We start from the raw sequence: 12,574 nt of genomic DNA, 5'->3' as shown, positions 1-12,574 counted from the left end.
CATCATCAGTCCTAATGAATGCTGATTGCAGCACTATTAGCGGTATTAGCTAAAAAATTGAATTTTACCACCTTCATTTCATGCGTCCTTGATATGCAGGCTAATTGTGAATATGTGAAATACACAGCGCACCAATAAATGTCGGTCATTACTGTTTGGTTTCAAAGAAATTGCTTTTTTCCACATAGTTGCCTTCCACTTACTTTTGACGGCACCTGCACAATGTTTCCATGGAGTCGGAAGGGGATTGTTTGCTGCTGTCTTCTCTGCTAGCCCAAAGACGTAAAAACACACTGGACCAGCAGAGAAAATGCTTGCTGTGCTACTGTTTTGAGTTAGCATGTCGTCGATTACAGCTGGTGAAAACCTGCTGCTGCTGGTCTTGCGTCTGTTGGCATGGGACAGTTGAAGGCTTGAGAATGCTCATGCATTTGATGAGGAAGGATGCAGCCATTGCTTGCACACTGAGTGCTCAAAGAATCAAAGGAGCGGCTGGAGCAGCAGCAGCCAGCTGCCATGTAATGCGAATATGTTTTCTCATTGGAAGTGTGCTGGGATTCCTTCCAAGTGTTCTGGAGTGTTGAGGGGCCTCCTGCTATAGGAGCACAAACCTGTTCCTCTTCTGTGCAGCGAAATGCTCCTGGGACCCCTGCCTGAAGGGTTCAGCTTTTTGCCCAAGCACAAGGCCAATGCCTATTCGACCTAGCAGCATGTCCGGAAGAGGTTTTCACTTGTTTGGAAGCTGACCGTGCGGCAGAGACCTGAGCCAGGGCTGCTGCTGCTGCTTCCATGGCGTCCTGCATCAAGAGCGGAAGAGCTTGTGCCGGAACCTTCTGTGCACATCAGTGTTGTTTTAAGGACCTCAACTTGTAGGCATTGAGAATGGACACTGCTTGCAGAGTATTGAATATGCTGTGAAATACTACGGCACTTCGCAAATGTGGATGCATTTTGACCACAGGCAAACACAGTCACGGACAAAAGTTTGCGAGATGCAGGCTCACAGAAAAAATTTTATTTCTGTGCGGTTGTGTGAAGCAGGCCAATCCAAAGTACCGAATAACAAGTGGACATGCATGTTCCATTCACAGGAAAAAAATGGCTGGCAGTTTAGCATTGCTAAGCACAAAATATTGTGCAAAAGCGTGGTTTTTTGCAGGTGGACACCACCAACACCACACACCTCAAAACACAATTGCGGTGTCCACTGACCCAGGTAGACAGCTGTGCGCCTTTGCTTTCCTGACAATCAAAGGCTTTTATAAAAGCAGAGGTGCATAACTACCTCTATTTGTAGTGTAGGCAGCAGACGCACACCCCTGAAACCTAGAGAGAGAGTGCATTTGCACTAAAATATCATAAATTGACTGACTAGAGACGCAATGCAGAAATAATTTTTTTCTGGGAACCTGCATGCATCCTGAAAACCTTTGTCCATGACTGTACACCCCTCTCCTCGCTTAAATCCATGCATCATGCTCAGAATAAATTAATGGACGTCATCTTAATTTTGTCTGCACCTTCAGCTGGTGAATACAGGTTCTGTTGTTAGTGTGCCAGCATTGAAATCAAAGTGAGTGAATTCTTGCCCGCACAAGCAGTGCGTGGTTTCGCCAGCTGACAAGTGATGGACCATGGTCAGGTAAGGTTTTGCAAGAACGGCAGGACTTCTGGAGATCACCTGGGCATTGTGGACTATTTCTTGATAAGGCCCTGCAAAACATGGTGGGGTCTTTAGTGGCCTAAAACCTGGTTTTAAACGTAGATAATACATAGAAAATATGCAGACAAATTTAATGCCAGTAAGTGCTTACTGCCTTAGTTTTAATGCCATCCGCACAATGCCACACATTTAGACTTAATGGCATTAGCCTTACTGCCATTCGTGACCCAATTATTCGCCACAGCTCATTCACCCTAGCATTGAGTACTCTCGTCCCCATTCCACCCGCAAACAAGCATGAAACATTGTTAGGAGCAACTTCCTATCAAGTAGTACATGGTTTATTAATAAACTTGCAGTCCAATCAGGCCTTTTCAATGCAAGTAGTACTTGTCTACTGACACTTCTGACAGGTACTCTCGGCGTGTGTGCTGACATGCAAGTTTGTGGCTACTTTTTCGACCTGTCAACCAAGAACAGCGGCATTGTCTGCAAAATAATTTTTATTTTACATTTGGACCACATTGCCAAGATTTTGTGCTCATTAGCAATGTTTATGTTCAGGTGAGATTTTTGTCTGCCTTCCAGGTGTACTCGTCATCATGACTTTCGTATATAATGACATTAAATGCGGACGTGCAGCATCAACTCCGAAAATAATGGCATTAAAGGGCCACAGAAAGGAGTGTTCGAGCTTGGCTTTAAAGTGGTTGCACTATGTAGAGTACAGGCCACCGAGCGGCCATGCAATATATGAGAGCTCAAAAGCGAGCGGGAAATTTACAGTACATTTTTCAAAAATTCCCGTTTTCGCACCTCGCTGCGATGCTTGGTGCCGGCTTTCGTGCGAAACCTGGCATACGAAGTCACGTCGTGCAAGTGTCGTCAGCAGCCGGGGGTTGTCATTGGTTCACGGTGCCAAATTCTTTCAGACGTCATGTGCCTCCATGGCCACGGCCACTCCGCGCGCGCCGCAGGCGGCGGCGGTAGGGGAGGGGCCGAGTGAGTGGGGCTGGCAGAGGAGCGCTGCAGTTTTGGCATGCAAGAGAAGAGGGAAATGTGCAGAAGTTCAAATTTTGTCTGCACATAACTCGGCTTCCACAAAGCACATTAAAATAATTCTTGCTGGGGGATAATTAATTATGATGTGGCATCATTTAACATTCCAGATATATCGCAACTTCATTGAGAGCCCCTTTCTGGGGCCCTTTAGCAGACTTGAGGCCTTAAGCATTTACTATCAATTTTTGTGCACGTGTGGCATGGATATAAGGCATTTTGAGCTCGGATGTCTTGTATTTGTTGATATCTACAGAAAGATCACCTGGTGCTCCATCTCAGTAGTTCCTTGCAGTGCTGCCAAAGCTATGAAGTATGCAGAGGGGCATTCTTGCGCTGCGAAAAATGGTTCCATTTTAAAAGTGTCGTCCCCAATTGTAGAATTGTGTTTACCAATGGCATCTGTAGTGCCATTAGTAGGCTTATGTGTGTGCACAAAGCAATGGAAGGTTCATGTAGAAATTTATTGTCAAGATAGTTTTAATGCAATAGCATTTAAGTTCTCACAGAATGTTTTCGTTTTTTTTTTTTTGTCACGAAATTTTGATTGGAGAGGTCGCATGACCTTGGACGTCACAACCTGCCAGCGTTATTCCGTGCAATTGCCACCTGCGAGCCGTGGCACTGCTCGAGTCTTACAGGAGTTCTGGAAGAGCAACCTGGGTCGCACAAGCTCCACCAGTGACTGTATTTGAAACAATCGCCTGCCAGGACAGTGGCGAATTGCTTAACCACTGCACCAGTAGCCCGAGAACTCCTCGTGATCTATGAATGCGATTGAGCGAGTTGCGACGTCAACATGATATAGCCAATGGCGGACCAGTCATTGGGCACTGCCAAATTAGAAAATCTGAGGACCCCCACAAGAGTTGACCGACCCCATAAAGTGCAGCGGGCCCCCCAAAGTTTTGGTAGCAGACCAACCCCAGAAAATGGGTGAAGGTGGATTAGTGTGATCGCATGTGATAATCCTGTGGAAGGTACTGGAGGAGGAGGAAAAACTTTATTTGTATTTCATATTAAAATGTGTTATTAGCGGCCGCGGGCTGTCTTCTTCATCTTCTGATGAAGGTACTGGAACATTCACTCTCTGATGACATATGCATACCATATAAGGGGAATGAAACTGGTTCCAACCGGAGTTGTGGCAGAAAAGTTGTAAGAACATCAGACGTTCATTGTAGGCACTGTAGCAAGAAACCTAAATTCTGTAATATTTTTCTTTTTACAATGTGGTCAAGAAGGCCCCCCCCCCCCCAAAGTTTTTTGTTGTTGAAAATAAGTTAAAAAAATGTTCCCTACCTTCTTCCATAGAGAAAACAGAAAAGTAAAGAAAAATTAATTCATACTCATTCAAGCGTAGTCTGTAGGCAGCATAAAACACCCAGATGAAAATGTTCAACCAAAATTAAATTGAACCTGGAGTAACTGGTTTCAACAGGGAGAGACTGGCTCCAGTTGGAAATAAAGTGGTTTCAGTTGGAACCCAACTGGCAGGCAAATGGTTATAGTGGTTATGCTATTGTGGTTATTGTGCAAATGGTTATTGTGGTTATGCAAAAACCCCAGTCTTTAAAAGCACATTTCCTAGAAAGCCCCGAAATTAAAAAATGGAAGTTTTGCTGAAAACGCGATGTTTATTCAGAACGAAAAAGTAACGAGATGTGTGACAAATCTAAACATTAAGCAAAAACTACAAGATTCTTGGAAACTACAGTGAGACAATATTTTTTTTATCGGAGACTCCAGCTTGGATATGCAACTACGTGCAAGCCTTTCCTGGCCGTTTTTCAGAAGGGCTAGTCTACCCTCAATATCTGAGAAGTTTTTAGGTTTCATCTTTTGTGAAGAGAAGTGTAGCATTGAGGATCACATCCCTGGCAAGCCAGACCTTGAATACTGTACCTTCTTCCTATTCTGCTCTCCTTTCTTGGTGTATGTACTTCTCGGCAGACTCGCGAGAGGCTCAGATTCAAAACCCAGGACAAACTCTGCCTCAGGTGCAAGAATTTCCGAAGAACAACGAAATGAAGTTTTTTGGACCTGAGGCTGAGTGCGTGCAAAGAACATACCTGTTGGGGTTATTTCCCGCGTGGCAACAAAGAGCTCTTGCCCTGCGACTTCACACAAGGGCTTCAAATGATGTCAGCCCCTTTCGAAGCAGCTGCAAACCGAACGTTTACCTGAACGCCCGCGGTGTTCCTTATCATCCATGGTGTGGTTTTTCTTATTGAAAAAGAGTACAGAGCTGAATGCTGATTTCAAAGGAGATATGCTGTTTTGAGTTTTTTAGCCTGGTGTTTTTTGCTTACGACAATGACAAAAATTTCCTTGGACGGTAGAGGTGTCCAGCTTCGCTGCAATATTTTCATAAAAGCCTGTACCATCTGGACTATGTTGAAGTAATAAAATCCGCTGCTGCAGCATCAGCACAAGAAAACCAGCCACTGAGCACTTCACAGGTATTCCAACTGCAGGCAAAAGCAAGGTCCTCAGCAGAGCATAGTCGAGGAACTCAGTCATTCATCCACAGTTTATTATTTTATTCACTGTCACAAAACTGCACACTATTCCCAACTGCAGCTGTTTCAATGGCACGTCTGTGCTGCCCATAGGACAGCAGCAATCGTGTGCCACTTGTGGGCCTTGCTGTTTCCAGCAGACCGACAGCAGGGCTAAGACAAAACGCCAAAGAGTGGTAGCATGCACTGGTACCATACGTGCCTGGCCTAGGGTACACCAAGAGTGGAGCTGCTGTTTAAGTATGAAGTAGTTGAGATGCCTAGCTGCTGCTGGGGGGAGGTAGAAAGCGCTCTTCCGCATAAAACAGCCACGCAATGCAAGAGTGTGATTGTCATCGCATTTGAAACCTAGCAAGGCTGCTCCCAAACAGTGGAGCAACAAGCTCATTGTTCTCAGCACTGGGCCACACAGTCTAAGTGCTGGTGGCACCTCAAGCACCTTGTTGTGTTACGGAGGCCAGTGACAGCCAGCTATTGTGAAAACTGGTGTTGTGGTTAGCTTTGCTGTATATAGTGCCTTTTAGTCTCGAAATGCATTCCTTTTGTTTTTTTTGCGCCTCCCAAAGAAACGAATCCTTGGCAGAGATGGTTTCTTGGCACCAGCTTCTGATAACACAATACGCTGCCATCCTGTACACAGATCACAGTGGAGCAATGAATATATATATATTTTTTTTCACAAAACATTCACATTAACATCTCTATTAACAAAAATATAAAGATATGCACCGAGTTGCAAAAGTGAGGTCTTTCACGTCTGCCGCTAGCTTTGCTGAAGGAAGAAAAAGATGTTCAAAATGACATTTTACAATAGTAAAGAAAGCATCAGAATTTCAGTGATATGGTTGGAATGTTGAGGCGACAGTACGCAATGCAAACAGCAGTAACACCTTGTAGGCAAGCACCTGGGCAACGTTTTTTGTAGAATGGCTACTTGTTTCCAACGCTGCCTTAAGTAAAAGTATACAAAAAAAAAAAAGAATTGGAGCAGCTGTAAATTCAGTCACCTGCACAAACAAAATGGTCGCAACAAAGGGCTCCACAGAAGTATTTTTTCGTTGTGCAACTTATTTTTGGTAATTTTTTTGTCATAAATAGGCACTTCAAGTTATAAAAGCATAAGCGTAGGAATAAAAAAAAGGTTTGCAAAAGCCAACAAAAAATGAGAATGCTTTGTGTCAGGGACGAGAACAAACAGAATACTGCGAGATGTCCCAAACTGGGCAAGCAGAGCTGGCAACTTTCCAATCCTGCTGGGACCCTATTGTGCTCCCTGACAGCTGGTGCGCACATGTTGCAGCAACACTGTTTCACACTTCAAGGCCTGCAAAACTGTTTGCCAGAGTCCAAAACAGGCACCCCGAGTGTTCCACACGTTGCTGCTTTGGAGCTGCCTGCATGTGACCAGATGGGGAGAGATGGGGGAGAAGCGACACTACACAGAGCCCCGCGTACTGGAGCCGAGGCAACGACACAGCGCAGAGTTCTCGTAATCAGGTCCGCAAGGGGGTGGGGGACAACACGACACAACCGAGAACGGTGGCTGCAGGACTGCAATAAATAGGCTTGGGGAAAAAGCCTGGCTGCTGTGAGCTTCCGGGGTTGGTTGTGCTGGGAGCCCGGGGTTTAGTTGTTGCCGTAGCCCTCAGTCTCGGGCAGCACGTAAGAGATGTCGTCCCATGGGTGACGGTACAGGCCCTGCCTCAGCCGCTTCTGGTCCAGGTAGTGGCCTGCAAAGGGAAGAGGAGGAGAAGGGCTGTTGGCGACGCACTGACCAGTTTGCAGCAGAGCTCACTCTTTCGCTCTTTTAGTGTCTACAGCTTGGTGGCCATGGCATTGAGCAACGCAGGAGTGGCCCTCAGGTGTGTGGCATACTGGCAGCTGCAAAGCGAACCGGGAGCCTCCCGACAGCTTCCACATGTCATGGAGAATGCAGGGAAACTGGTATGCTCTGTCCATTGCCACAGTGGAGGTGGACCAAGACGCCCATTTAAAGCTCAGCATCCAGTCCCGCTCAGGTCCTGCCACTCTGCTCCATGCTCTTTCTCGCCTAAGGTGTGGCCATCAGAAGGCACCCTCAAACGCAAAGAGAGCCCGCTGTGTTACTGCATACAGATGAACCTCGATATAACGAAGTTGGCGAGGCAACAAACTTTTTTAGTCTGTTTTCTTACTTCCACTGAAATGCATGTATTTTTTCCCTCGATTTAATTAAGTAGCTTCAAGCAGCAGTTTTGGTGCAACCAAGTTTTCACAAGCATAAAAAGAAAATTTGGGCAAATTCCAGCACTTCGTTAGGTTACAAAAATTTTTACTTATTAAAACGTGAAGGTTGCTACTGCTACCAATGAACAAGCAGCAGTGGCACCAACGCCGATACCCTTGGGCAAACGTCAGGCAAAAATAACAGACTTCTTGACTGCACCATGAAGTGGGTTGCCTTGTGCAAAGCTTATGCAACAAAGGGTTCTCGTTTTTGAACAATATTTGATATAATTCGCACCCATCTTGCCCCGCCACAGTGGCCGAGTGGTTAACGCGCTTGAGTGCGGATTCCAAGGACGCGGCGACTGTGTTTCAATGGAGGCAAAATGCAAGGCGCTTATGTACTATCGCACTCAGTATGAAGTACACCACGATAGCGCCCGCGTCTACAGCATTTATTTTTTATGCATCGAGTAGTGTGATAAAGATGAAGTGTGGCAAGTGCGCTGCACGCACTCGCGCGCATGGGGAGAGAGAAGACGACGAAGTAGGAGAATACAGATCGGCTCGACCGTATGCTACGTGTACTGTTTCATTGCTAATTATCATTCCTACGATACAACATATTTTGGCAACGAGGATGCTGTTTTGATTCGGGGCCTTCACGTGGCCTGCTCACCATCCGTCATGAGCTTTTCTGGCCTTCAGCCACCACCACCCTTCCTGCCGACTCCTGGTCATCCTGCCCTTCCATGGGAGCAATGGGAGCTGGCGTTCCGGAATTACATGCTGGCCTCTGGTGCCTCTACTCTGGGCGCGGACAGGCGGAAGGCCATCCTGCTGAATTGCCTCGGACTGGAAGGTCAGCGCATTTTTTATACATTGGCGCCGCCGTCGTCCACTCCAGCGCCTACAGCTGCGGCTTCGCACTCCAGTGACGAGGCGCCCCGCCTTGACGAATTTGATGCGGCGATATCCATCCTGTCGGAGCATTACAAATCGTCCGTGAATGTAATCGCCGCACGTCATCGCTTTCGCCGTCGAGTTCAGGCTCCAGGAGAGACAACCGATGAGTACGTCGCTGTCCTTCGCAGCCTTGTCGGCGACTGCGGGTTTGGAACCATGGCGGACGATATGATCAGGGACCAGCTGGTGGAGAAGACCTCAAGTTGCCATCTGCATGAGCGCCTACTCATGGAAGGCTCCTCCTTGACTCTGTCGCGCGCCATGCTCCTTGCTCGACAGTGTGAGCAAGCTTCCCGGGAAGCCAGGGAATTGGCTGAGGAGGACGCTCCAGTACATCGTGTGAGATGCGAGCGCGGATCGAGACAAACACCACCTCAGGCCCATTGCTGCAAGTGCCAAAGTCAACCATCACAACTTGCTGCTGCAATACCAGAGCGCATGTGGTACCGCTGCGGTTCTACAGCTCACCTAGCGAACAACCCTGCATGCCGAGCCCGCAACCGCAAGTGTCGTCGGTGCGGCAAGGTGGGCCATTTCGACTCTCTCTGCAAGTCGTCCGACCGTCCTGTTCAAGTTCAGCAAGTTGCAGATACTGCTGACACATCGTCGATGCCGGATGGCTCCAGCAGTGCGTCTATTCTCAATGTTGAAAGTCAAAAAAACGTAATTTTCGCCTCAGTCCTGATTGAAGGCAAGTTCATCTGCTTCCTGATTGACACCGGCTCACCTGTGTCAATTATTTCTGAAGATCTATACCACAGATTCTTCGCTAAATGTTTCCCGCTTAAATCAACTGCAGTTCAACTATTGGACTATTCTAAGTCTCGGATTATAGTCCAAGGGCATTTTGTTGCCACAGCGAAGTTCCACGATCGTACTGCCTGCATCCTGTTGTACGTTGTCTCGGGAGGCACAACGCTGCTGGGCCTGGATTCCATTGCCGCTCTACAAATGAAGATCAAAGGTGCATCGTTGGAATGTCTTTCTATGACACCTGATACGCCTCTGTTACCTCTTGAGCTACGTCCACACTTCGAACATCTCTTCTCCAAGGAACTCGGAGTTGCTCGTGGCTACGTGCACAAAGTCAGAGTGCAGGATTCCGTTTCTCCTGTTGCTTGCAAGCTCCGACGGCTGCCGTCTGCCATTCGTCAGCAGGTGTCCGAGGAACTCCAGAAGCTTGAAGCTCAAGACATCAAGACATCATCAAGGACTTCGACGACGATGTTGCATCGTCAGATTTTGTTTCCAAAGCTTAATATATGCAACCAGAGCCCGGAACATTGAGCTGTTTGTTTATTTTCTTGTCCCCGGTCCATTTATGCGAACCGGAGCGCTCCTATGCAGCCGGTATTGAGATGCTGCACCATCCAGTGTGTTATTCAGAAACTACAGTTTCGTTTTCTGTGTAGACTGCAATTTTCTCATGAGGTGCGAAAATGCCCTTGAAACGGAGGCTGTGGCATAGGGCGCTCCCAGTGCAGCGACGGTGCGCACTCGCAAAAACCCTGCAGCACATGATTCTACTGCATCGGAAACATATTTTCGATGCATCGAGTAGCAGGGTCCCTGACGATATCGCATCGTCGAATTTTGGTTCAAATGTTCAAAACTGCGTAAACAGAGCTCAGAACATTGGCCTGTTAGTTTCGCTTTCGGTCTCCAGTACGCTTGTGCGAGCGGAGTGCTGCTATGAAGCATGTCACCTCCAACAAGGTCGAGAAAGCTTTGTACGCATGGGTTTTAGACACATGCCAAGAACATCCCTGTCAACGACCAGATGCTCATGGAGAAAGCGAAATGGTTTGCTGTAGCCTTCGGAGAAGAGAGCTTCACTGGTGGCACTGGTTGGCAGCAGCGTTTTAAGAGTCACTACAGCATTGTTGAAAAGACCCTCTCGGGTGAAAGCGAGGCGACCAGCAACATAGACACTGAGAAGTGGCTGTCCGAAGAGTGGCCAGAGATTTGCGATAGCTTTTCGCCATCGAAAATATTCAACGCAGATGAGACAGCATTGTTTTGGCAAATGCTGCCAAATAAGACTGCACCTGAAGGGCAGTGCATGCAATGGTGGAAAGAACGGCAAAGTGCGCATCTCAATTTTGCTCGCTGCAAGTATGGATGGGTCATGCAAACTGCGGCCACTGGTTATCGGCAAAAGCAGGTCACCACGCTGCTTCAAAATCATGAAAGGCCTACCGGTTCGATACGCATTTAATAAGAAGGCTTGGATGACAGGCAATCGATACGCATTTAATAAGAAGGCTTGGATGACAGGCAATCTTTTCACAGAGTGACTCCGAACTTGGGATGCCGAACTGGAGAAGTCGAGCCGCAAGGTTTGTCTTCTCAACAACTGTTCTGCCCATCATGTCGTCTGCCAGTTGAAGCAGATCATCAAATTTCTGCCGCCAAATACAGCGGTGAAGCTTCAACCTCTCGATCAGGGCATCGTGAAAGTGTTTAAGGTTGGTTACAGACGGCAACTGGTGCAAAGGCTCCTAAATGACGTGAATAAAAGTACTACCTATCTATCAAAGCAAAGCAGGACTTGTGGCTTCAGACGATGGACGTCTAGACACAGAAGACAACAACGCTGGATGACTGGACAGTGCATTTCGCGAGCTCTCAGAGTACGCCGGTGCCGTCCCATACGGCGTAACAGTGCAAGATTTTGTCAGTGTTGACGATGTGCAAGCCGTTGCGGATCGTGCTGATGATGAGATTGTGGCTGACATCATTGATACCGAGGAAAAGGACCCGAGCAGTGGCGAAGATTCAGGCGAAAAACCCAGGCGCCATGCACTGCGGCTAAACTTGCATCCACATTCAGCGTCATTTGTCGCTGTTGTGGCACAATGGATGGCACTGGATTTTTACATCTTAGTGCCAAATTATAAAAAGAATTTGAATCATTTCGCAATTTCTAGGATTTTTTTATAAATTATTTTGGATACCATCAACAAGCTTGAGGTCAGCTTAATGAACTTCATGGTGCAGAAGAAACTAAGCTCATGGACTTTTTTCTTGCGAAATAAAGTGCGGTGGTCGTGGAGCTGTGCTTTCGTTTTTTGTGGAGTATGGAGGAGCAAATCAGTAAGTTCCCACTAGTCACGATCCCAGGGAAATTGTCTGAGATGGGCGCAGTTTTGAAATAAGCATCTAACAGGCGTACAGTCGAGCGCGCTTATAACGAACATGAGGGTCACGCGACATCCGTTCGTTATATCCCGAAGTTCGCAGTAAGTGGGCCACAGCTTTAAAGACAGTTTCATGCCAAACACAACATTTTTCTTTGCGAAAAAGTTCGTGATGGGTGTCCATATTTGCAGCGCAGATCTGGTGAGGGAGGTTTCCAGTTTATTTAAAGCAGAAGCGTGCTCTTCGCCGAAGCCCTCAGAATAGACAAGTTGTCTGAGGCTCTCTATGTAGCCCATTGCTACAGGCGCCACTTAAGGGTGCTGGCTCCGAAGCATCATCCTTTGCACTCTCATCCCGCACTTCAGAAACAATGCCCGCATCCGTGCACGATTCCACAGTGTCAGCATTGTCATCAACAGAAATAAGACCATTCCAACCAATGTCATGACCCCCATGTCGGAGTCGATGACACACTGCCATAAATCGCCGCAGGGCTGGTAATCTTCCGAAGCATCAGGCTCAGCATCAGACGTGTCGATGAAGCCGGCCTTGCAGAACCAGTTGCGTTGGCCTCTGCGATCGGCGGCGGCATGGTTGATCGCGGAGGCCACGCACAGATTTGCAAGGAAGTGAGGAGAGGGAAGCGGGGTTGCGAGGAGGGGCAGGAAGGCGATCTTGGAAGGAGTGTCGGCAGGGAAAGGGTAGCTCGCTTGAGAGCTGCATGTTATCTCGTGAGCGGCTTAATGACGTTCGTTATATGTGTGATTTTGAGCCACTGAAATAATGTATATTTTCACGGTCGCACAGGTCTCGTTCGTTATAAGCAAAAGTGCGTCTTAAGTGGGGCTGTTATATGCGGGCTCGACTGTATTTTATATTTCGAATTATCAATGTATTGAACTTTATCGCTATCACCTTATAGTCCGATATATCCGGGATCGACTGTACTTACATTTTTTTTTTTTTCAGACCAAAAATTATTTCAAGGACACACCAAAATCAGCCTTTTCAAAGAGCA

General features: G+C 47.2%; 2 protein-coding genes across 5 annotated transcripts in view; one reads left to right on the top strand and one right to left on the bottom strand.

Moving 5' to 3' along the window:
• Dus3 (Dihydrouridine synthase 3) overlaps positions 1-1,508 on the top strand; it is a 78,897-nt gene extending 77,389 nt beyond the window's left edge. For both annotated transcript variants that reach the window (XM_077657449.1, XM_077657448.1), the window contains exon 14: positions 631-1,508. Coding sequence is in view for 1 of the 2 variants with exons in the window: in XM_077657448.1 (XP_077513574.1) it covers positions 631-706 (76 nt within the window). In the remaining variant the exon portion in view is untranslated. The remainder of the gene's footprint in view (positions 1-630) is intronic.
• Positions 1,509-5,250: 3,742 nt separating this feature from the next.
• The window catches only part of ATPCL (ATP-citrate synthase), a 67,567-nt gene continuing 60,243 nt past the window's right edge, over positions 5,251-12,574 (bottom strand). For all 3 annotated transcript variants that reach the window (XM_077657445.1, XM_077657446.1, XM_077657447.1), the window contains exon 20: positions 5,251-6,974. In XM_077657445.1, coding sequence (XP_077513571.1) covers positions 6,871-6,974 — 104 coding nt within the window. In that variant the 3' untranslated portion in view covers positions 5,251-6,870. The remainder of the gene's footprint in view (positions 6,975-12,574) is intronic.

Source organism: Amblyomma americanum, chromosome 3 (assembly GCF_052857255.1).
Source record: "Amblyomma americanum isolate KBUSLIRL-KWMA chromosome 3, ASM5285725v1, whole genome shotgun sequence".
NCBI classification, from domain to species: domain Eukaryota; kingdom Metazoa; phylum Arthropoda; class Arachnida; order Ixodida; family Ixodidae; genus Amblyomma; species Amblyomma americanum.
Note: the sequence above shows the minus strand (reverse complement) of the source record. Positions and strands in the feature narration are given on the sequence as shown.